The sequence below is a fragment of the Gasterosteus aculeatus genome, chromosome 2, assembly GCF_964276395.1.
Source record: "Gasterosteus aculeatus chromosome 2, fGasAcu3.hap1.1, whole genome shotgun sequence".
Classification (NCBI taxonomy): Eukaryota; Metazoa; Chordata; class Actinopteri; order Perciformes; family Gasterosteidae; genus Gasterosteus; species Gasterosteus aculeatus.
The window spans coordinates 1,538,926-1,562,831 of NC_135689.1; the positions used below are offsets into that span (position 1 = coordinate 1,538,926).

The 23,906-nt window shown below is 50.7% G+C and overlaps 2 protein-coding genes across 16 annotated transcripts; both read left to right on the plus strand.

Annotated features, from left to right (window-relative positions):
* The first annotated feature begins 450 nt into the window (after positions 1-450).
* On the plus strand, positions 451-10,673 carry ggt7 (gamma-glutamyltransferase 7). Of its 3 annotated transcripts, none has more exons than XM_078081756.1 (16): positions 451-913; positions 2,014-2,296; positions 3,103-3,329; positions 3,405-3,556; positions 3,637-3,754; positions 4,186-4,253; positions 4,647-4,720; positions 4,853-5,046; positions 5,852-5,939; positions 6,586-6,713; positions 7,546-7,634; positions 7,732-7,884; positions 8,275-8,389; positions 8,495-8,632; positions 8,732-8,831; positions 9,320-10,673. In XM_078081756.1, exons 1-16 carry the CDS (start codon positions 893-895, stop codon positions 9,490-9,492), a joined length of 2,121 nt encoding a protein of 706 aa, XP_077937882.1. In that variant the 5' UTR covers positions 451-892; the 3' UTR covers positions 9,493-10,673. The 3 variants fall into 3 exon arrangements, with proteins under 3 accessions (XP_077937882.1, XP_040049924.2, XP_040049925.2); XM_040193990.2 differs by having other exon boundaries at positions 502-1,483; XM_040193991.2 differs by having other exon boundaries at positions 839-1,140.
* A 465-nt stretch (positions 10,674-11,138) lies between these two features.
* On the plus strand, positions 11,139-23,903 carry ncoa6 (nuclear receptor coactivator 6). Of its 13 annotated transcripts, none has more exons than XM_078081821.1 (17): positions 11,139-11,302; positions 11,995-12,345; positions 12,686-12,841; positions 12,948-13,070; positions 13,182-13,310; positions 13,416-14,240; positions 14,357-14,488; positions 15,557-16,931; positions 17,047-17,165; positions 17,293-17,672; positions 17,794-18,159; positions 18,255-21,213; positions 21,464-21,517; positions 21,610-21,640; positions 22,739-22,780; positions 22,989-23,122; positions 23,276-23,903. In XM_078081821.1, exons 2-17 carry the CDS (start codon positions 12,048-12,050, stop codon positions 23,374-23,376), a joined length of 7,224 nt encoding a protein of 2,407 aa, XP_077937947.1. In that variant the 5' UTR covers positions 11,139-11,302; positions 11,995-12,047; the 3' UTR covers positions 23,377-23,903. The 13 variants fall into 13 exon arrangements, with proteins under 13 accessions (XP_077937947.1, XP_077937987.1, XP_077937989.1 ...); XM_078081861.1 differs by having other exon boundaries at positions 23,461-23,903; XM_078081863.1 differs by having other exon boundaries at positions 23,464-23,903.
* Positions 23,904-23,906: the final 3 nt, after the last annotated feature.

The window sequence follows — 23,906 nt, forward strand, 5'->3', positions numbered from 1 at the left end:
GAGGGAACGGGAGTCGAAAAGACGGGACCTTGTTACTCTGGTATTCCAAACTGGAGCTAGTAAGAGAAGGAAATATTTATCAGGAGTATTAACTGTCAAAATACTGGTGGTGTGGTGATCAAGAGAGCGATGAGCTTAGCTTTAAAGTTTTTAACAATGCATCGTTTTAGAATGTGTTTCAGTTCACGGTCTATTTAAGAAGAGAAATGTATACAAACATTAGGAAGTTACACAAAAAAATAAGACAATATCTGCATTATACTACATCAATGTGTATTAAAGATGAATATAGAAATTGTTGGGATGTATAATATTAAATAGGATCTATATTTAACTTTAAAGTACAGTCCAAATAAGAAACGTGCCTTATAACAGCATAAGTACAGGAGTAAATCAGAGCGTCGTGGAGCTGATTTATTGCTGTAAAGTCAACGTGCTCACGTGACCCACGTAGCATCATTAGCAAACCGGCTAACTAGCCGCCTGCCCGAAGGCCTCGATGATTCGGCCGTGATTTAATGCTAATGTCGATCACGTTGCGACAGCATCTCGCCGTCCCGCCTTCAAAACAATGTCACCGGAAGAAGCGTCACGTCGTCACGCGTTCACTAATCTACCGGCTGTTAGCTACTCAGCTAGCCGTGATGCTAATCCCTCTGCGCGTCCATGTCACACACCGGAAACGTTGCTTCGCTTTACAAAGACCAACGTAGCTGGAGAAATACGTTTGACAAACAAACGCGTTTTAAAAAATTCAAATTCAACTCCCACGTTGTTCGCGTGGGGTTTCACGCGCTAGCATAAAGCGCCCGCGGGGGCCGTAACCACGGCAACAGATGCGGCCCCTCGGACCCGCACCGTCCGCCCGGCCGGTGACGTTGTGAAACTGCAAATGGCCGCGCGAGCCGCAGGGGTGAGTAGAGGGGGGCAGGTGGAGGTGGGTTGAGAGGAGGAGGAAAGCTGGGCGGGCCCGAGGGTGGGGTGGGGTGGTAATAGGAGCAGGTACTCGGAAGACCTGCCGGGACCCGTCTGGCCGCTCCGGAGACCTGGAAGGAGTTTCATCCACGTCTAAACGGATCGCAGTGATTCAACGCGAGCCGCCATCTAGCGCCCCTGCGCCGACGCCCCCGACCGCGGGAAGTGAGTGTGACGCCGGGCACGAGCAGCCGGCGCCGACGTCGTCCGACTCGACTGCGACGGTAACGCGCGGACCGCGGTCACCGCTCATCACATCTGAATCGCGGCCAGGTCGGATTACGCCGCGACGACGACAGACGCGTCGTCGCCCGTTTTCGCCGAGCCGCAACGCGAGGCCGACTTCGGCCCTCGGGGACCCTCGGTGAGGGGGCCGCGCGCGCACCTCGTCGCCAACGTCGCCAGAAATAACGCGACGTCCGACCCCCCCCCGCGGAGGAGGAGGCGAGCTGACCTGACGGGGGTGTTTAGCTGTGGGACGTGAGCGTCTCCGCGGCTCGTCGAAACGGTAATTGACGCGTTTATTTTCGGTGTACAACGTCGCATCTTCTGCGCCACAGACGCGTCCGTCGCGTGTCAACGTGTGTTTCCAGCGGGACATTATTTAATACACGGTGTCGATAGCGCGCGCGCACCTTTAGGTGTTTGTCGGAGGAGACGCCGCTGACCGGGCGAGCTGCGCGGTTTGTTGTGTTCTAAGGGTGGCCGGCACACGCACATCGTCACCTTCACCACCACCTTCACCACCACCTTCACCACCACCTTCACCATCACCTTCACCACCACCATCACCTTCACCATCACCTTCATCACCATCTTCACCATCACCTTCACACCATCTTCACCGCCACCTTCACCACCACCACCTTCACACCATCTTCACCATCACCTTCACACCATCTTCACCATCACCTTCACCATCACCTTCACAACATCTTCACCACCATCTTCACCGTCTTGGCCTGGGTTCACTGGGATTCTCAGATGTTGCATATGGATGTCCTGTCCTGACTCCCTTCTTCCTCCTCCCCCCCCCAGGACCCCCACCCTCCACACCCCTCCTTCGGATCAGCAGCAGCAGCAGCCATGCAAAGCCCTCCGCCTGAAACCGCGGCGGGGCACACGGGCGGACGCACGGAGGACAAAAGTGCCAATCCGGAGACCACCCTGGGTAGCGCCTACTCTCCCGTGGACTACATGAGCATCACCAGCTTCCCCCGGCTGCCGGAGGACGACAACGCCGCCGCCGCCGCCGCCCCGGGGGACAACACTCTGAAGCTGCGCAAAGGCGAGGACAACGCGCTGAGCGAGCAGGACACGGGTGAGTGGACCGGGTCAGCGGCGTGAAGTAGGTGGGGGGGGTCACCTCTGGCCTCATTGGTTTATTTGGACTTGGTCTGCAGCTTACACAGCTGGGACGCTGTCAGATGGGTCGGTTTGAATAATTCGGCAAGTAATAAGAAATCCTTAATATAGACAAAGACATTATCATATTCAATTAACTAAACCAACTGAACTAAAGATTGAAACCAAACAAACAAACAAAAACGACTGTTACAGTCGGGTGATTGACAGAAAAAGGACTCGGACCTTCCGTGTGGTGATCTTCAGCCTCCAGGACCACGTCTTTGCTGCGGTGACAAACTGAGGATCTAACCAGCCGTGGCTGCTGTGGCGTCAATAGATGCTGGAGTCGGATGTGTTTGGCTTTCTGTGTGTTTGTTACGCTCTGTTCTACCAGAAGCACACAGGTGGTTTGAGACATTTGGCTTTAAACGGGTGCGGTTCAGCTAACGACACATCATAACAAAACACAAACACACACACACACACACACACACACCCGTAACGCCACCGGCTGGTTTTGGTGTCACAGGACTGCGTCACACGTTGGAAATGGGTGTGGTCCAAGCAGGAGGGGAAAGGAAGCGTCTCCGCCGTGCAAAAACCAGATGGTCCCGATAGTCGAGTTCCATGTTTTCGGCGGTGGAATTATTTCCTTTGTTTGAAGCTGCTACTTGGATGCGAGAACCCAGACCCGTCTTTGAGGGAACGCGGCGATTTTTTTTTGCTCTCTCCCATTAACTCCCCGGGCCTCCTTTCCCTGGTTGCGTTGGGACGCCTCAGACCCCGATGTGTTCCTGAAGTCGGCCCGCCTGCAGCGCCTCCCGTCCTCGGCGTCGGACCTGGCCAGCCACGAGATCGCCTCGCTGCGGGAGACCCGCACGGACCCCTTCACGGAGGACTGCGCCTGCCAGCGCGACGGGCTCACCGTCATCATCACGGCGGGCCTCACCTTCGCCTTGGGGGTGACGGTGGCTCTCATCATGCAGATCTACTTAGGACCCCCCCAGGTAGGCGTGTGCGTGCGTCACTTTATGTGGAACGGAGCCGCTGTTCTCAAATAATCACATTTGTTCTCTCGCCAGATCTTTAACCAAGGCGCCGTGGTGACCGACGTGGCCCAGTGCACGTCCCTCGGCTTCGACGTCCTGGAGAGACAGGGCTCCAGCGTGGACGCCGCCATCGCCGCGGCGCTCTGTTTGGGAATCGTCCACCCTCACACTTCTGGAATCGGAGGGTGAGTGGTGGAAAGCGCAGGCGAGGGTCTCGGTGTGGACGCCAAGCCGCTGAACACGCTGTGCTGTGCCGGGCGCTTAGGGGCGGAGTGATGCTGGTGCACAACATCCGGAGGAACGAGACGAGGGTCATTGACTTCAGAGAGACGGCGCCGGCCGCCATCAGCGAGGAGATGCTGCTGACGAAACTCCACCTGAACGTAAGGGGGTCGTTTTTTGGACTGAGTGCATTGATTAGAATGATCCTTATATAAGTTTTTTATTTATTGATCAGTCCTGACAGCAATAATGGGATCGGATGCTGTGACGAACAAAGCTCTGGTATCTGTCGTCGGACTTAAATAAGCCCGTGTAGTTACTCTTTATAAGTTGATTATTATCGTTCGTAGTGGATTTAAGATTACTTGAGTTGTTTAGAAACAAACAAAAGGAAAAAAAGAGAAGAATCCTCAAGTGATTCTCGGTTGAGCGGCTTAGTGACGCGGGTCTGTCGAGTGGCGTTTGTGTTTTATTTCATTACATTGGTGTCACTTCCGCTCGTCCTGCCGTGTCTCTCACTAACCGCTGAGTCTGAGCAGAAGACGCTCCTCGTTTGTTTCTGTTAACGCGTGGCCCTGCTGCTGTGTTCCAGCCCGGCCTGCTGGTGGGGGTACCAGGGATGCTCAGCGGGCTGCACCAGGCCCACCAGCTCTACGGCAGGTACGCTGATGTGACCCGCGCCGTCTGCCCTCCTGTCAACGCACGCTTTCCTTGTCACGTTCTCGGTTTCGCGCTGTGAACTCCCTCCTTTCTCTTTCTGGGTGATTGGTTTTGAGACCGAAATAGCACCAGCGTTCCTTTGTGTCCCCGGTGAAAGACCCACCCAGCCGTGTCCAGAGAGAACACGGTGCTGTTTCCTTCTCCGGTGTTTTATTCTAACGATCCCGATGCCTCATCCGGTTAAAGCTGTGAGCCACACAGCCAAATAACCACTTAGAATATTTTTTATTTGGGGCACAAAACATCTCTCTGAGAAAAGCTGCGGTCAGATTGTAAGTGTGAGTTGTTGTTTTTATTTCTCAAAGGATGTCTCATGACTTTTGAATTCCCCAGAATGCCGTGGAAGGATGTGGTAACCATGGCAGCCGAAGTGGCCAGAACTGGATTTAATGTCACCCATGACTTGGGTAGGCGTGATGTTTAGTGACGCACCACCTTTATCAGCCGGCCGTGGTCAGATAAACGGCAGCTTTGATCTCATTGGCCCGTTTCCTCCCTCTGTCCCCGTCCACATGTCCGTCCGTCTGTCCCCCCTCCAGCTGAAGCACTGGCGAAGGCAAAGGACCAAAACATGTCGGATGCTTTCGGGCATTTGTTCCTGCCCGATGGTCAGCCTCCCCCGTCCGGGCTGCTCACCAGACGTCTGGATTTAGCAGCCATCTTGGATGCGGTGGCGTCTAAGGGGACGTCTGAGTTCTACAGCGAGAACCTGACTCGGGAAATGGCAGCAGCGGTAAGGAAGAACGTGTCCACTGTGGCTGTTTGAGTGCTCATAAATGCTGCATACAGCTGCTGCACAGCTGCACTTTAAACTCAGCCTTTCGTGTTTTGCTGCAGTGAAGTAATAATTCAAAACAAAGCGGGTATTTACACGGCATCGCACACAATAACCTCACTCTGCGGGACTGATGAAGGATTGTCTTTATCTTAAAATAGGCCGTATGATCATTTTGCGTCTTTAAGTCCAACCGGGTTAGGATGAAATGATTTATTTTGAGCGTCTTAACTGGTGACGGTTATATTTGATCAATAATTTGATCCGGCTTTAACTGCAGTTAAATATGTCAGAACAGAAAAAAAACATCACCCGACTACTCCTCTACACGGCATGTAGAGGAGTAGTTTCAATCAGGTTCCTTCCTGATCGAAGGTCGCGGTTCAATCAGGAAGGACCGGTTTGCTTAGTTACAGCACATTGTCATAAATAATAAAGAGGTTGGGCTCGATGCTTTAATACACATGTTGTCCCCTGTCGTACTGCCTTCGCGCTCCTCTCCGTTTACAGTTGTTTAATGAACTTCACAAAATGAGCTCCGATAAGAGAAGCAAAGTCCTGCTCTTTGTGTACAACGCTTGATTGAAGGTTCTCCAAAAATACAACGCGTGTAGTGTTGATCTAGTCCTAATATCAACAGGCCTTATTTGACTATGGCGTTTAGTAGGCGAGCTTGTTGAATATAATAAAGTATAATGAGTCCAGTGGCGACACATTTTACTCAGTAATCATATAAACATATAGGACCATGCATTGGTTATAGGTGCAGGCTGCAGGCGGAGTGCTCACAGAGGAGGACTTTGGAAACTACAGCACCGTGTTACAGCAGCCGGCGGAGATCATCTATCAAGGTGAATATTCGTTGAACTTTTGAGGAGTGAAATCACAAATGGTCTTTAATTTAAATCTGAAAAAAATAGACTACATTGACTACTTCTTTACGTACTTCCTTCTTACTCCCACGGTTTACAGTTTTTTTCTGTCAGCAGTGAAAAGAGTGAAAGTGACAGTTTATTTCAGCATCTGTTTCTCAGATTGTTGTCCATCATAAAGCTCTGCTAGTAGCATGATGATGCTCTTGGGGACCATAATCTGCAGGCAACAGGATTTTGGTATCAGAAACACCCAGGTGTGTGTTTGTAATCCAAATATTGACCAATCACGTTGGAGCAGGCTGTGGTTGATAGCAGGTAAAGGTCTGTGTGGAGGTGTGACTCATATTTCATATGGTAATTTGGTGGTTGGTTTTAAAAGGAGCTCGTAAACTGGATTGCTGAGAAGAAGTATCCTCAGGGTGCTTTTCTAGCATCATGATCAGGACTCGCGTTCTTATAAACACCGACAAAGTTTCAAAGGTTTTTACTCTTATTGAAAAGATTTCAATTAAATTCATTTTTTAGTTAAATGACAGCAATGAATGTTCTCATTTTGAAATCCAGATCATAAAAGAATTAAGGAATATTTTTCAATCTTGTGATTTTCTGGTTGTTTCTGAAGGACACCATGTGATGGCGGCCCCGGCCCCGCATGCAGGTATTGCCTTGATCGCCGCTCTCAACATCCTGGAAGGCTACAACATAACCAGCCAGGTGCCCAGGAACAGCACCTACCACTGGATAGCAGAGGTACTGCACGAGCCGCTACATCGATACAACGCTGCATCGCTACACTGCTACAACGATACAACGCTGCATCGCTACACTGCTACAACGATACAACGCTGCATCGCTACACTGCTACAACGATACAACGCTGCATCGCTACACTGCTACAACACTGCATCTCTACACTGCTACAACGATACAACGCTGCATCGCTACACTGCTACAACACTGCATCTCTACACTGCTACAACGATACAACGCTGCATCGCTACACTGCTACAACGATACAACACTGCATCTCTACACTGCTACAACGCTGCATCGCTACACTGCTACAACAATACAACGCTGCATTGCTACACTGCTACAACGCTGCATCGCTACACTGCTACAACACTGCATCTCTACACTGCTGCAGCGATACAACGCTGCATCGCTACACTGCTACAACACTGCATCTCTACACTGCTACAACGCTACACTGCTACAACGATACAACGCTGCATTGCTACACTGCTACAACGCTACACTGCTACAACGCTACACTGCTAGTACGCTACACTGCTACAACGCTACACTGCTACAACGTTACACTGCTACAACGCTGCATCGCTACAGTGCTACAATGCTACACTGCTACAGCGCTACACTGCTACAACGCTACAGTGCTACAGCGCTACACTGCTACAACGCTACACTGCTACAACGCTACACTGCTACAACACTACATTGCTACAAAGCTACAGCACTACATTGTGATACCGCTGCATTGCTACACTGCACAAACGGCGCGCAAAGGGCAGAAATCTGCGTGATTGTGACTGATGACTTGATTCTGCATTTCTCCCCCAAGGCACTGAAGATTTCTCTTGCCCTCGCCAGTGGACTGGGAGACCCCATGTATGACACTTCCATCTCAGATGTTGTCGCCAAGATGCTGAGGTAAGGATCCCTGTGTCGCTTTTTAAACACCCAATATATCCATTTGTCCTAATTTAATGAGGCATTACCATTGAACCTGGTTGTGTCCATCTCCAAGTAAATCACAGGCCTCCCTACTCCGCCAGATGATCAACGACTCTCAGGCTTTTCCCGTCGGACATTACGCTCCATCTTTTACCTTGGAGACGGGCGCAGCTGCCGCCCAGGTCATGGTGATGGGGCCGGATGACCACATCGTGTCAGTCATGAGGTACGTCCTCGTTTGAACTGCAGAACGTAGAGATGAGACCATAAACTGTTTAAACAGTTTTATGTTTACCATGTTGGGAATATGTGAGGGAATAAATCAAGAGAGAAGTAGAGTAATTATCTCATAGACCTTTAAAGGACCAGAAGGGTCGCCCCCTGGTGGTCACTACAGAGAACGCCGGTTCTATCTAACCTACTGGCACCAAGCTGGGTTCCTTGTATGTGCAAACATGCTGGGAAAAAATAATTCTAAAGAAGTGAAGCCTCTTGCTTGATTGGATTGGCTGCTTAGGCCGAGCGTGCGATAGGGAGACGTGTTTCTATCGATGCGTCTCGCTTTGACCGTTGCCCCTAAAAAGTGGGTGTCCTCTTGACTTGTGGGTGTTTTCAGCTCTCTCAACAAGCCGTTCGGCAGCGGGATCGTGACTCCTTCCGGAATCCTCCTGAACAGTCAGATCCTGGATTTCTCCTGGCCAAACAAAACCCGGGGCTCATCGCCCAACCCGGTACTCCTGCATTCTCTCTTTGTATTCCAGTAGTAATGGTATTGATTCCTTGATAGGGGACCGGTTGGCGCTCTCAGGCCTCACGTCTCTTGCGTTTGGTTCCAGCATAACAGCCTGCAGCCTGGGAAGAGGCCCATGTCCTTCCTGATGCCCACGGCAGTGAGGCCCGCCGTGGGCTTGTGTGGCACCTACGTGGCCGTGGGATCCTCTGACGGAGAGAAAGCTCTCAGCGGCATCACGCAGGTTAGTGTCGGACTGAAGTGTGGAATCACATCGCGTCTTTTTCTAGACTCGCTCGATGTCATTCGATTGAGTATTATTCTGTTTTGTGATGCCCGACAGGTGCTGATGAACGTTCTGTCTTCACGTAAGAACATGAGCGACAGCTTGGCGTACGGACGACTCCACCCGCATCTGCTGCCCAACATGCTGCTGGTGGACTGTGAGTTCTCCCTGACAATGCATCCACAGACAAATATAGCTGAGTCACTATTTACAGTTTTCATTTCCTGCTATAAACACGCAATATGCAACCGGAGAGTCCAGAAGTTCTCTTGTGCCAGTATTTACGTTGCAGCTGGATCACATGTGTGTGTACATTAGACCATAAGTAGACCATAAAGCAGGGGGGGCTTGGGGCGGGGCTACACACTGATTGACAGGTCTCTACCCCGGTGACGTCTGGTCTGGGAGTCATCCGTGTTTTTTTCCTACAGTTTTAAACAGTACTTAAGGACAGTTAATGGTAACATTTAAAAATGTATTCTTGATACTCAGTGTTTTGTCGTACTTGTAGGCTCCACCCTCTCTGTGTCACTTCTGATGGCAAATAATAAGATGGCGACGGCCAAAAGGCATAACTCGAGGCTTCAAAACCTCAGTCCACAAAACGGGGAAGTTTATATCCAGCCTTCCTCTGTTTCCCTGCAGCTGAGTTTGAAGACGAAGACGTGGAGCTGCTGCAGGCCAAAGGTCACAAGGTGGAGAGGAGAGATGTTCTCTCACTAGTGGAGGGCACCCGGAGAACCAATGACCTCATCATCGGGGTGAAAGACCCCCGCAGTGCTGACGCCTCCGCCCTCACCATGTCCAACGTGCCCTAGCGCGCCGTCAGCGGCTCACGCAGCGACGTTGTTGTGCCCTCGCGCCGACGCAGTAGTTTGTGTTCACAGTGTACGTCCACCGCTTCACGGCACCACTCAAAACTCCAGCCTTCATCACGCAGAGCGGGGCGCCTCCCTGAGGTCAGGCCCACCCGAAGAACACGCAAGAGCCTCGGAGTGGATTCACTCAGCGGACGCGAGGGAACACAGTTGAGAAAGTGTAACGGCATTTGTTGAGGCTAGTTGTGGGGCGCAGAGGTTGCATTCAGATTGTAGGAGAAAGGCAATTAACGACGAACAAATAGTTTATTTTGCACGAATGATCATTGAATACCGAACATTTGCTACACATGCATGCGTCAATCCGTCCACGGCCTCTCGCCACCGATCGTACTAACATATTTAAACACTGTATGAAGCCTCGCACAGTCACAGCTAAACTAGGATGTTCCAGACTGAAGGCAAGACGACACCGGTGCCCATCCTGCTCTTTGTGTGCCGTGTAACTGTGACTGTAGATATCGTTTGGTGCAGCTGATTGAGTTTTAACCCCTGCAATCAAATCAAATGGCTCCTTGGGACCAAGTCCAGAACAACTCGTTTTTTTATTAAAGTACGGAATTATCTGTCAACACTGCAACATTTTTACAGGTTAGGGTCACCAATGATATGTGTATTTAAATATATAATTTATGAAATTCTAACTGTTGCACGACGTTTTCTCATTGAAGCTTGTTGCTTTTAAAAAAATTGTTTTTAGAATGATCATCTTATTCAGTGATGGATTGAATGTTATCTGTCTGCTTTTTTATGAATATTTGTTGGGCTGCATCAATTATTTTTTCCATTGTAACAATCAGCTCATTTTAGGCTGTTATGTTGTTGTTGTTGTTTTTGAAGTACTTATTTTAGACAGTATATTTGAAGTAAGAACAAGCTTTTTAAAGCGTTGCATTCCAAAAGTGCTGCACTGTTATTCCGTTACGGCCCGCGCTGACTGATCAAATGAGCTTACCGTTTGGGCACCAGTGCAATACCACTCTTGATGCTTGTTTCCAGCGATGTAGAGAAACTCCAGTTTGCACTCCTGATTTTGTTTTCACCTGCATCTGTATCTGATTTTAATCAAGAAATCAGCACCGTCCAAACCCAAGAAATAAAATAATTGCACACATCCCAAATTTAAATGTTTTTCCTTTTGTTCCTCCACAAAAGTATATTTGGTGCACCTGACCTGGCTTTTTGGATGTCTGGTTATAACTTGTTATAAATTCATGCTAGTTTCCAGTGAACGTGCACGCCAAGAAAGATTCTGCTGTATAAGCACAACGTTTTTGAGGAATCAAAGCAATTCAACTCAAGTTTGTATTTTAGATACATTCACGGCAGTTAAACCAACGTTTTTCTTGTTTACTTAACAAAAAAAAAGTATTACATTGTGACATGATCCATCCATAGTCAACAGCTTATCCGGGGTCGGGTTGCGGGGGGCAACAGCTCCAGCAGGGGACCCCAAACTTCCCTTTCATGACATGATACATTAAATATATTAATCTTAGAAGTTAATAGAAAACATTCTTTACATTTTGCTGGAATTGTTTTTAACAACTAAACACTGCTGCGTTCTGTTTTGATTAAAGATAATCCGCTTTATCTGGGATTTTATTTTGACAAGCAATACCGGAAACTGTTTCTTTTTTTTTGTCCCGCTAGCTTGACGTTCTTCTGACGTGCCTGTGGTTCATGTTTTGTAGCTAATCCGGCTAGCAGATGTCGACTGGCCCAACTTAATTTCTAATGAACACATGTGGTAAGTTGTCTGCTTTTCCCTTGCGAAACAGTGGGAGACCCGCGTCGGGTTACTGCCAACTGAACGCGAAGCTAACGCGTTATGTTTCAATGCATTCGTGATGAGTTAGCTGCAGTGCTACGCAGCTAGCTTAGCTAACGCTAGCGGTTAACGTTCGGAGACGTCAGCAGGAACCGCCTCGACATTCATTTTTTGAAACCCTCTTTCATATCACTGATGGGAACGTATTGCTTCGGGGATGTTCGTATCGGCACAGCGGCTCGTGAACAGCGTGTGTCTCGCGTTCTTGCCGTCGGGTCGGATGTCGTTACGTTAGCCGAGGCCCGTGCTAACGCTAAAGCTAACCCAGTAGCACAACGGTCGTTGGTAGCGGATTTGACCAATGTAACATTTCTCTGACATGAATGCAGACTAACTCCGACGTCACAAGTTATTCATACCTGTTTAGGATGCGTGTTACGTGTATATACGTGAACCAGCTTTAGCATCGCCGCTACCGAGAGTGATGTCATTAATTCAACAATGTAACGTAAGGTTTATTAAAGAGTAAATAAGACATTTGTGTGTGTTTTCACCTGATGCTGTCTTTATTTACTGATTGTATCAGCTAAACCGTGTCTATGTGCCACTTGTGTATTGTTTATTAGGGGCGCTGGTTATTTATCTCTCTCTCATTCTCTCGCCATTATCAGCATGAAACGGTTCAAACGTCACTCCGCGTAAGAGGGTGGGGGCGGGGGGGACGATGGCGCATCGGTGTACCCCACCGTCGCCGTCCCAGAGGACCGATCATCTGGAGCCGGATAATGACTCCGACAGGGACTCCGGTGTCGGGGAGGAGGATGCTGACAGTTGCCATGGAGACGCAGGAACAGAAGAAGAGGAAGTCAACAAGCGCACAAGTTGCACCGAAGAAAAAAGCAGCGGGGGAGAGGGACAGGCTTCTGCCGTGTTTATTGCCTTCCGAGGGAATATGGAGGATGAGGACTTCTCTCTGAAACTTGACTCCATCCTCAGCGGAATACCGAACATGCTCGATATGGGTTAGTTCAACCTCTTATTTACTTTGGAACTAACGGGATGGACGTTAAAATGTGGGAATGTGTAAAATGACCCTCGGTTCTTTCCGCCCAGCTTATTACAGTTTGTTTAAAAGCTGGTATTTTCATGAAAATGCTTTTGACATTGATCCATCAACGTCAAAGTGTGAATTTTTAATTATTTCGTAAAAAAGTCATCTTACATTCACTGACTGTACATTTCCTGATTTATGTCGGCTATGTAAGTTCCAGCGAGAATATTGTGTCTCTCTAGATTTTATGTTTTCATCTTGTTTACACTGCAATCGCAACTTCAATCCTCCCCTCGTCCCTTTTTGTTTAGCGTCTGAGAGGCTCCAGCCACAGCACGTGGAGCCGTGGAACAGTGTGCGGGTTACCTTCAACATTCCTCGGGATGCTGCCGAGCGGCTCAGGCTATTGGCCCAAAACAACCAGCAGCAGCTCAGAGATCTGGGGATCCTCTCCGTGCAGATCGAAGGTAACAACACAGCTTTTAACCTCTGGGTCCTTTCAAAACAGCATGTGGGTCTTCAGAATAAACCATACAAACAACACGTATACGTGTCCCCTGTGTGGTGTTTCAGGCGAAGGGGCCATCAACGTGGCTGTGGGACCAAACAGGGGACAAGACGTCCGAGTGAATGGTCCAACTGGAGCACCTGGCCAGATGAGAATGGATGTTGGCTTTTCAGGTCAGCCTGGTCCAGGTATTAGTTTACTGAATAGATTACACATGGTCTGTTGTTTTCTGTCCCTTATTCAGTTTTAATTATTTTCTCATTTCCACAAATCTAATTAAATGTGCATATTTCCTTTAGGTGGGGTAAGGATGGCTAATCCGGCGATGGTTCCACCTGGACCCGGCATAGCAGGCCAGGCGATGGTACCAGGCAGCAGTGGACAGATGCATCCTCGTATTCAGAGACCTACTTCACAGACAGGTTCAGGTCTTTATTTCTTGTATGTTAAATGTTGAACATCTCTCAGTATAGACGGTACACTACCAATAACACACTAGGGCAGAAAAACAACTGCATGCATCTCTCCAACAGATGCTACGGATCCAATGATGGCAGGTATGTCAGTTCAGCAGCAGCAGCAGCCACTCCAGCACCAACAGGCTGGTCCCCATGTCCCAGGCCCAATGCCTCAGGCCGCCCATCACCTGCAGGCTCTGCAGGGCGGGAGGCCACTCAACCCGGCCGCCCTGCAGCAGCTACAGCAGCAGCAGCAGCATCACCAACAGCAGCAGCAGCAGGCCCAGCAGCAAGCTCAGCTGTCCCAGCTCGGACCCCGACCCCCGTTCAACCCGTCGGGTCAGATGGCTGTGCCTCCTGGCTGGAACCAGTTGCCCTCCGGGGTCCTCCAGCCACCGGCCACCCAAGGAAGCCCTGCCTGGAGGAAGCCCCCACCCCAGGCCCAAATGGTTCCACGTCCCCCCTCCCTTGCTACGGTCCAGACTCCCAGCCACCCTCCGCCCCCTTACCCATTTGGCAGCCAGCAGGCTGGGCAGGTGTTCAACGCCATTGGACAGCTACAGCAGCAACAGCAGACAGGAGTGGGGCAGTTTGCAGCCCCCCAGCCGAAAGGCCTGCAGACCGGCCCCGGTGGTGTCGCAGGACCGCCCAGACCCCCTCCGCCCCTTCCACCAACTTCTGGGCCCCAGGGCAACCTCACCGCCAAGTCCCCTGGTTCCTCTTCCTCTCCTTTCCAGCAGGGTTCACCGGGGACTCCTCCCATGAGGCCGACGACCCCCCAGGGTTTTCCCCAAGGCGTTGGATCACCAGGAAGAGCCGCCCTCGGGCAACCGGGTAACATGCAGCAGGGTTTCATGGGAATGCCCCAGCACGGACAGCCTGGGGCCCAAGTTCACCCAGGTGGGTGGTTGTTCTCCTCGTCCGGCTGAAACGGCCCTCGCGTCTCTTTAGTGTGCTGTTCAATGGTAAAGTACCCCGATGTCTGCCTTAACGAAATCAACAAATCCTGATTACAGGCATGCCGAAGCGTCCAATGGGATTTCCAAACCCAAACTTTGTCCAAGGTCAGGTGAGTGGCAGCACTCCAGGAACCCCTGTGGGAGGAGCCAGCCAGCAGCTTCAGGGCAATCAGGCCATGACTCACACAGGTAAAAGTTTTCCCGTTTACTTACGCACACAAAAATCTAATGTCTCGTGTGAAAATGACAATGAGGTCACATGTTTGAAATTTAAAAGATAAGCTTTTGTTGTTATATTGCAAATCTCTAGGAAAGGCTCTTTGAATGAAAACAAAACCACCACAACTGCTGAATAATGGAGGCTACATAATTTCTCTATACTACACATGAATAACTGCTAGTATACATGTAAGAGTTGTTTTTCCCACTGAAATTGTAGCACGATGGCTAAAATGAATTGATAAGTTCTGATGATGAAAAATATGTAGCCTGTAGTTTGAGTAACTATGAATTAAATCAGCAGCGTAGAGGTTTGTTAACACCACAGTTAGTGGTTTAAATCGACTGGCATAATTAACAACAGTGTTTCCCCAACAATCAAGTGTTTCCCGTAGGTTTAGGGGGGTGTAGTAGTCGGGTAAGGGGTTCGGGGCCACACAGACATATTCGGCATATAGTCATGTCAGTGTGGAACTGCTGCGCGTGGAAAAATAACACACTGTCAATGGGCTGCACTATTTACAGGCCGTATGAACCACATTGAGGACGACTCCATCTAGTCTTGTGTACGTTTGTAAAATATTGCTAATGCAACATTCATAGCAGAAGCATTTATGATTGTACAATAGTTGTATGAAAACAATAGCGTCATTTTGACGGATTGTTCCTCGTGGTAGATCTAATGGTGCTCTGGTTAAATAAATACGATTTAAATGAATCGTGGTTTTGTGTCTTATTAGATCTATATTGATCTAAATAATCAATCAAACACGTACATGGGAAAGGACCTGCTCCCTACTGAGAGAGAAATTCATTTTTCTAAGCCAACAAAACAAGATGATTCTTAAACCCGGGTCATTACACACATGAAAACATAGTTCTGAATATTGTTTTCTGTTGACAATGAAGGCCCCTAAATGTGACCCACAGTTACTTTTTAAACAACTGCTCTTGTGTGTCACGCAGTGGCTTAACCTGCGCTTATCAAAGGACATTTTAACTTCTTACCATTCTGCTTTATTTATTGTTTCCCAACAGGAGCTCTGCCGTCGGCCTCCACGCCCAACTCGATGCAGGGTCCACCCCATGCCCAGCCCAATGTTATGGGTGTACAAAGTGGCATGGCAGGTCTGCCTCCCGGTACAACCGCTGGGCCTAGTATGGGCCAGCAACAGCCGGGCCTCCAGACCCAGATGATGGGCCTCCAGCATCAGGCCCAGCCCGTGTCTTCCTCCCCCAGCCAGAAGGTTCAAGGCCAGGGTGGAGGTCAGACTGTTCTCTCAAGGCCCCTCAGTCAAGGGCAGAGAGGAGGGATGACCCCACCCAAGCAAATGATGCCTCAGCAAGGCCAGGGGGTGATGCATGGGCAGGGTCAGATGGTTGGAGGCCAAGGGCACCAGGCCATGCTCATGCAGCAGCAGCAGCAACAAAACTCCATGATGGAACAAATGGTTGCCAACCAGATGCAAGGCAACAAGCAGCCATTTGGAGGCAAGATCCCAGCTGGAGTCATGCCTGGCCAGATGATGCGTGGCCCTGCTCCAAACGTTCCAGGTAACATGGTTCAGTTCCAAGGCCAGGTTGCCCCCCAGCAGATGACTCCACAACAGCAGCAGCAGATGGCTCAACTCCAACAACAGCAGCTGCAACAGCAGCAGCAGCAGCAACAACAACAACAACAACAACAACAGCAGCAGCAGCAGCAACAACAACAACAACAACAACAACAGCAGCAGCACCAGTTGCAGCAGCAGCAGCAGCACCAATTACAGCAACAACACCAACAGATGAACCAGCAACAGCCCCAGCAGGTTCCTATCGCCGGCAACCCTAATCAGGCAATGGGCATGCATGGGCAACAGTTGAGGCTCCCTGCTGGTCATCCTCTTATCCAACAACAGTTGCAACAGCAGCAGTTGCAGCAGCAGAAACAACAACAGCAACAAGCCATGTTACAGCAGCAGCAACAACAACAACAACAACAGGCAGCTCAACAGCACCCCCATCCTTTGGGAGATCCTAATGGTGGGACAGGGGACCTCGGGGTCCAACAGATGGTCCCTGATATGCAGGCGCAGCAGCAGCAAGGTATGATGGGGGGCCCACAGCACATGCAGATGGGAAACGGCCACTTCGCCGGGCACGGCATGAACTTTAACTCACAGTTCCAAGGCCAGATGCCGATGGCGGGAGCCTGCGTGCAGCCGGGAGGCTTCCCAGTCAGCAAGGATGTAACTCTGACTAGCCCGCTGCTGGTCAACCTGCTGCAGAGCGACATCTCAGCCAGCCAGTTTGGGCCAGGAGGAAAACAGGGCGCCGGTGGGGGCAATCAGGCCAAACCCAAAAAGAAGAAACCGGCGCGGAAAAAGAAGTCCAAAGAGGGAGATGGACCACAGCAAGTAGAGGGACTTGGGTAATAATTTTCTGTTTCTTGCAGGTTTGTTTTTGCCATTGTGGGCAGTTGAAGAAAGTTATTTCTGTGTTCCGTTGACTGAGTGATTGATTCAGCAATCTGTTCATTCTCTCAGTGGTCTCGATGCGGCTGCTGGAATGGAAGATTCCGAACTACCAAATCTGGGTGGCGAACAGAGTTTGGGTTTAGAAAACTCTGGCCAGAAACTCCCCGAGTTTGCCAACAGGCCTGCAGGTAAATCATTTTTTGATTATCTTGCATTCAGTCGCTGATTCTTTTAGTCGTAGCAGCCTGACGCTGCGCTTTAAATGTTCCTTTGCTCTCACACGGATTTGTATTTACCTCTCTTCACCTTATCTAGGCTTCCCTGGCCAGGCTGGAGACCAGAGAGTATTACAGCAGGTACCAATGCAATTTATGCAGCAGCAGCAGCAGCAGCATCAACAACAACATCAACAACAAATGCAGCACATGCAACAGCAACAGATACAACAGCAACAATTGCAACAGCAGCAACAAATACAACAACAAATGCAGCAGCAGCAAATACAGCAGCAACAATTACAACAACAGCAACAGATACAGCAGCAGCAGCAGATTCAACAGATGCAGATGCAGAGTCTCCAGAATGCTCAAGGGCCACAGGGGATGACGGGGCCACAGGCTCCGGGTCAAGGCCAGCCCCAGATGCACCCTCACCAGCTGCAGCAGCAGCCTCAACAATCAAACCTGCTGCAGCAGGTATTACACGAGGCATTCAAACCGCAGAAAAGCTTTACATAACAGTTTCTAATACCATTTTAATCCACTGAGTTTTAAATAAAGCACCTCTTTTAATGGTTATCCTCCTTTTGCATCTAAGCAGCAGCAGCAACAACAACAACAGCAGCAACAACAACAGCAGCAACAACAACAGCAGCAACAACAGCAGCAACAACAGCAGCAACAACAACAGCAGCAACAACAACAGCAGCAGCAGCAACAACAGCAGCAGCAGCAGCAAATGTTGATGATGTTGAAGATGCAGCAGGAGCAGGCAAAGAACCGCATGTCCATCCCTCCAGGAGGACAGATCCCTCCTAGGGGCATGGGCAATCCGCCTGAGGTCCAGAGGCTTCCAGTCTCACAGCAAAACAACATGCCCGTAATGATCAGCCTTCCCGGACATGGAGGGGTACCGCCGTCTCCTGACAAAGCAAGAGGCATGCCCCTGATGGTGAACCCCCAGGTGAGGGCTCACAAGATCACCTGTGAGGGCCCTATTATTCATTTATTATCTTGGGAGTGAAAAAGTTCACATTTTGTATTTGTTCTCCACTCTAGCTTGCAGGAGCTGTACGAAGAATGTCCCATCCGGATGCAGGGCAGGGTCTTCAAGGCGCTGGGTCTGAAGAAGCCATTGCTCATCAGAAGCAGCCTGGCGGCCCAGACGTTGGGCTGCAGCATCCTGGAAATGGGAACCAACAAATGATGGCTAATCAGGGCTCCAACGCTCACATGATGAAGCAGGGCCCTGGTCCATCCCCAATGCCCCAGCACACCGGAGCCAGTCCCCAGCAGCAGCTACCTAGTCAGCCTCAGCAAGGGGGTCCCATGCCGGGCCTTCATTTCCCCAATGTACCTACAACCTCCCAGAGCTCCAGGCCCAAAACCCCCAACAGAGCGAGCCCCAGGCCGTACCACCATCCTCTCACCCCAACTAATCGCCCACCCAGCACCGAACCCTCCGAGATCAACCTTTCACCCGAGAGGCTTAATGCCTCCATCGCAGGCCTGTTTCCTCCCAAAATCAACATTCCTCTGCCTCCCAGGCAGCCGAACCTAAACAGGGGATTTGATCAGCAAGGTCTGAACCCGACAACTCTGAAAGCCATCGGCCAGGCCCCTCCCAGCTTAACCTTACCAGGCAACAGCAACAATGGCAGTGTGGGCGGAAACAACAATCAACAGCCGTTCTCAACTGGCTCTGGAGTAGGAGGTGCAGGCGGTAAACAGGACAAGCAGCCTGGAGGGCAGGCTAAGAGGGCAAGTCCCAGCAATAGCCGGAGGTCGAGTCCAGCCTCGAGCCGGAAGTCGGCAACCCCGAGTCCAGGGAGACAAAAGGGGACAAAGATGGCGATCAACTGCCCTCCGCCCCAGCAGCAGTTGGTCGGCTCTCAGGCGCAAACCACTATGCTAAGCCCGGCCTCAGCACTCCCAAATCCGCTATCTATGCCGTCACAAGTAAGTGGGGCAGTGGAGGCTCAGCAGACCCAGAGCCCCTTCCACGGGATGCAAGGGAACGCCGCCGAGGGAATCCGGGAAAGTCAGGGAATGGCTACGGCAGAGCAGCGTCAGGTGCCTCAAACGCCGCCGCAGCCTCTGAGGGAGTTATCAGCTCCTAGGATGGCGAGCCCCCGTTTTCCGTTGCCTCAGCAGCCTAAGCCTGACTTGGAAGTGAAGGCTGGGACAGTTGATAGGCTCCCTGTGCAAACGCCGCCTGTGCCGGACTCCGAGGCCTCACCTACTCTCAGGGCAGCGCCAACCTCCCTGAACCAGTTGCTGGATAACTCTGCTATCGCAAACATGCCTCCTCGGGCCGGACAAAATACTAATGTCAGGGATGTTATGGGAAAGGACAGCCCCAAGTCCGCTTTGGATCCAGAGAGACCACTCCACACTAATTCCCAGGGCACAGATATGTCAGCTGCTGTCGCTTCAAATGCATCGGAGGCCAAACCTCAACCCGCTGTCCCAATTCCTACCAGCAGTCCAAATTTACATCCCGCCTCAATTTCCAGCTCGCACCCTTGCACCAACGTGACCTCTCAAACTCCCCCCAGCCTCAGCCAGAGCCTCATCCCAGGCCTCGGTAATCAGCCCGGTCCAAATGTAAAACCAACGCCTGCCATCTGCCCCGCCCTCAGTACTGACACAAGTGGAAGCCCCAACCCAGTCTCCTCGGGTCAAAGCAGTCCTGCCTTGACAGTCGGCACCAGTTCTAACTCCAGCTCAGCTCCGAAACCCGGGACAAGTGTTCACTCAGTCATACAGATCCCGGCCTCTTCTAGCGCAATTCCCCCCAATCAGATTACTGTGTTTGTCACCTCTAACCCCATCACCCTCCCCGCTCCTCCCAAGGCACCCGCATCAATGGCCTCAACCATGGTGGCCGTCCCCAACAAGAACATTAGACCTCAGGACATCCGGCAGCAGGCCCCTGCCCCCCGCCCTTCCCAGTTCATCACCCCCGCCCCTGTATTTATCAACCCTATTTTCCAAGTCCCGGGAGCATCGGTGGCTCCCAATTCCACAATGGCCTCACAGTCCGTTGCTATGGTGGGGCCCATCCAAGTGTCCACTGCTAACATCCACCTTGCTCCTGCCCCAAGCTCCACCCAGTCCTCTGGGGCTAACATGGCCAGCACTCAGCCCCCCAGGAGTGCTGCTGGACAGGTCCAGATCACCACTAGTGTTCCCTCATCAGTCCCAGTTGGTACTCTCCCACCCCCTCACCAAATGAACCAGGGGGCTCCCAAAACAGAAAATCTAGGTGAGGCAGGTTCGGCTCAGAAACTCAGTCCTGCAGTACGCCAGCCGTCTCCCCATCCAAGCCCTGCAGCATCATCTGCCTCCCAGGCAAACCTGGCTTCTCCTCCTCTCTCCTCTAGTCCTGGGGCTGCTAACCCCACTCAAAAAAAGCCCATGTCGCCACCCCCCGCTCCCCAGGTAAAAGGGCAACCTTCACCGGCTCCCGCCGTGGTTTCTGCGACAGCGGACTCCCATCAGAGTCTTGTAGAAAGAACTGGGCAGGGCCCCCCTGGAGCCGTACCACCACAGGTCCTCCATCCTCCTGCCATCCAGATTGAAGCTATAGCTCCACCTACAAGTGCTCCCGCTGCCTCCAACAACATTACTGCGCCAACTGCCTCCTCTCCAACCCCAGCTGCCAGCCAAGTGGCTGTTCCCACTCCGATCATCAGCCAGGCTCCAGTGCCCTCGACGGCTGCAGCCTCCAACCAGGCCCAGGCTGTAGCTCCTCAACCTCCTGCAGTCGCCCTAGCTGGCGCCTCCACAAGTGTCGCTGCTACTTTGGTCTCCACTGCTGCTCCCGTACAAAGACCTGTACCGTCTGTTGTTCCGATTGTTGCTGGATCTGGACCTTCTCTGGAGGCTGTCGCCACCACATCCTCTCCAGTTGCAAACCCCAGCGGAGTTCCCCCTGCTCAGCCTAACCCCCCAGCTGTGGAGCGGCCAATGCCGCCTACTGCTGCATCGGCTGCAATCACTCAGACCTCCCCAGGTAAACTCAACTTTCATCTGAAGTCCTTAAACCAGGAAGTGATTCCGTACTTTCTGTAATTTCTGTTCCTTTGGCTCCAAGTCACTGGTTGAAAGCTGCATTTTCTGTAGTGACCGCCAGGGGGCGACTCCTCTGGTCCCATAGAGTGACTGCTCTCCTTACGTCTATAGATTAACATGGAGCTCCTCATGTGGGTTTTACTTGAGGAATCACTGAAACATTCATTGCTGAATTATTTATTCCCCCCCAGTATCTATTCAACAAGCCCCACCGTCCCAAGAACCTGCTGCCAGTGAGAAGACGGGTGAGTCTTTTTCAGAAGTTGTCCATATAATCTCTTACTCGTCTCGAGGAACCAGGCGGCGAAGAGTTGACTCTTGTTTTCGTCCCGTTCAGGTGAAGAGGTCTTGGCGAGTTCAGAGCAGGGGTAAGACTCCTCGTCGCGTTTTGCATTCTTTCAACGTCTTGTTCAATAGCTTTGACGTCTCGGGGTCTATCAAAGGTGTCCCTTCCTACTACTGCTGATCCCCGAAAGTCTCAAACATCTCTCACTCTGCTGAGACTCATTTGGGAGGCACACGGTGAAGACATTTGGTTTGTGTGATCGGCATGAGACGATATAACCATTCCAATGCGTGTCAGAAGCTTAAGGGAACAGTGTGTAACATTTATGGGCCCTTTGTTGGCAGATAATGGATATAATATTCATACCTATGTTTCCATTAGCGTATAATCGCCCAAACCACAACCATGCTGATGGGTTTTTCTTAGCTTAGGTCATTTATATCAACCGAGGGGAAGAGGTCGCTCACCACCGACTCCACAACCAACTCGCCACGACGGCGCTCGTGCTTTCATTACTGCGTTTTAATGTCCCCTCTTGTTACATTGCAGCACATATTTACTCTGAACCTTCTGTTGAGCTCCTCCAACTACACACACACACACACAGACACACACACAATGCTTGTTCCTGTACGTAAGACTCCCTCTAAACATCGGTGAACATTGAAACCTGAGACCTGATTCACCGCCACATGTTTACACAAAGCAGCCAGGGGGACAGAGGAGGTGGACATTAGGACAGAGGACATGAGGAAGGAGGACACAAGGACAGAGCGACACTCTGTGTTATTTCATAAACTTCACTCAGAAGTGTTTTATTGACATTTTACATGTTGCTCCCAGCGAGACATGAATAACTAAATGTAACTGCTGCTGCTCTAGCGACAGTATTTATTGATGCCTGAATTATAAATAACTTCTGTTTTAAAGTATCCATTAAAGAATGAATGATTTAGTCTCGTTGATACCGAGTATTGATCAGAGCAGCTCCTCGTGGTGACGATCAGCAGCCTGCAGCATGCCGTTAAAACGTACGCACTGTTCCTTTAACTGCGAGCCAATCGTAACGCGGCGCTCTCCCCGCTTGCTTGTTTTTTGTCTTTGATGTGGATTGGGGAGTGACGCCGTGTTTGTGCAGCACGGTTTATAGTTCACCGCTGTTCTTCCACTTCTATCACAGATGGGCAAAGAAAAGAAAGGCGCCCATCAACTTAGTGCCAAGGTATGTATTTTAAAGTCGCGCCGCGCTGCAGCGGCGCATGTCGGCGTAGCGGACGGAGGACGGACGTATCTGTGGTAGACGAGGAAAAACAGCAGAGTCCCGAGTGGCACTTTTACCTTTCACCGAGCAGAGATAACTCGAGCACTGACGTCTGTAACGTTGCCCCCCCCCCTCTTTGTATTTCTTTTCTCCTCTCCGGTCCTCCCAGGGCTGCGGTGGAGAAGCCCAAGGGGCCGAGCAGGCGCAGCTCGCGGGCGGAGAAGGAGGTGGAGGAGGAGCCGGTGGCGGACAGCGGCGTGAGGAAGCGGTCGGCCCGGCCCGGGACCAGCGCCGCTGTCAAAGGTGACTCAAACACTCGTGAAATGACGCGGGGAGATTATCGACCCGAAGCTGAGGCTCGGCCTTAAAGCGACATCAGACGATACACCTCATGAATCCACATCAACACAGAAGTTAAGATATAATGTTATAAAAATGACTCCTCTGCTCCCATAGACGTCTATGAGAAAATGACTCTACTTCTTTGGCAAAATCGCCAAATTCAAGGCCTCCAAACATCAGCCCACAAACCAGCGAGTGGTGTCCCGGCGCGCTGAGGAAGCACACGTTGATATTTAATGGCCCAGTCCTGCTCGGGGGCATCGCTACCGGTCCTCCTAACACCTGTGTCTCCTCCTCAGCAGCAGAAGCCGGAGCGAGCCCCACGCAGGCCAAACGAAGGAAGTCCAAATAGAAGCCGCTGCAGCCGTGATGGACCCTGTGGAACCGTACTGTAAATGTGTTGTTTTCTTGTCTCCCCGCTGTGACCCCCCCCCCCCCCCCCCCCCCCCTTTAGATTATAAACTTTTCAGCGGAGGAAGAAACCAATGTACAGATTGTGTTTTTAAAATAGTCATGGTTCACGCTGTCATGTGCGATTGTAGTTAGTGTGTGTGCAATACAGTATGTGTTGTTTCCTTTCGTGTTTCTTTTGATATTAGATGCTGGATTAATCACGTGAAGACTGACGGTGGAGCTTGTCATGATTGTATAATTATGTTGTAAAACTGAATTAAATTTTTTACTGCTTTTTGTCCCGTGACGCTGTGTTGAAAATGAGTCTGAATTAAAGTATTTTTGACGAGCA

Bases quoted from the DNA above. Each gene is read 5' to 3' on its own strand.
- ggt7 (XM_078081756.1), top strand. From the start codon at position 893: ATGGCCGCGCGAGCCGCAGGG. The intron at 3,557-3,636 runs GTGAGTGGTGGA...CCGGGCGCTTAG, and splicing joins CACACTTCTGGAATCGGAGG to GGGCGGAGTGATGCTGGTGC. The intron at 4,254-4,646 runs GTACGCTGATGT...TGAATTCCCCAG, and splicing joins GCCCACCAGCTCTACGGCAG to AATGCCGTGGAAGGATGTGG.
- ncoa6 (XM_078081821.1), top strand. From the start codon at position 12,048: ATGGCGCATCGGTGTACCCCACCGTCGCCGTCCCAGAGGACCGATCAT. The intron at 13,311-13,415 runs GTCTTTATTTCT...TCTCTCCAACAG, and splicing joins TACTTCACAGACAGGTTCAG to ATGCTACGGATCCAATGATG. The intron at 17,673-17,793 runs GTATTACACGAG...TTTGCATCTAAG, and splicing joins AATCAAACCTGCTGCAGCAG to CAGCAGCAGCAACAACAACA.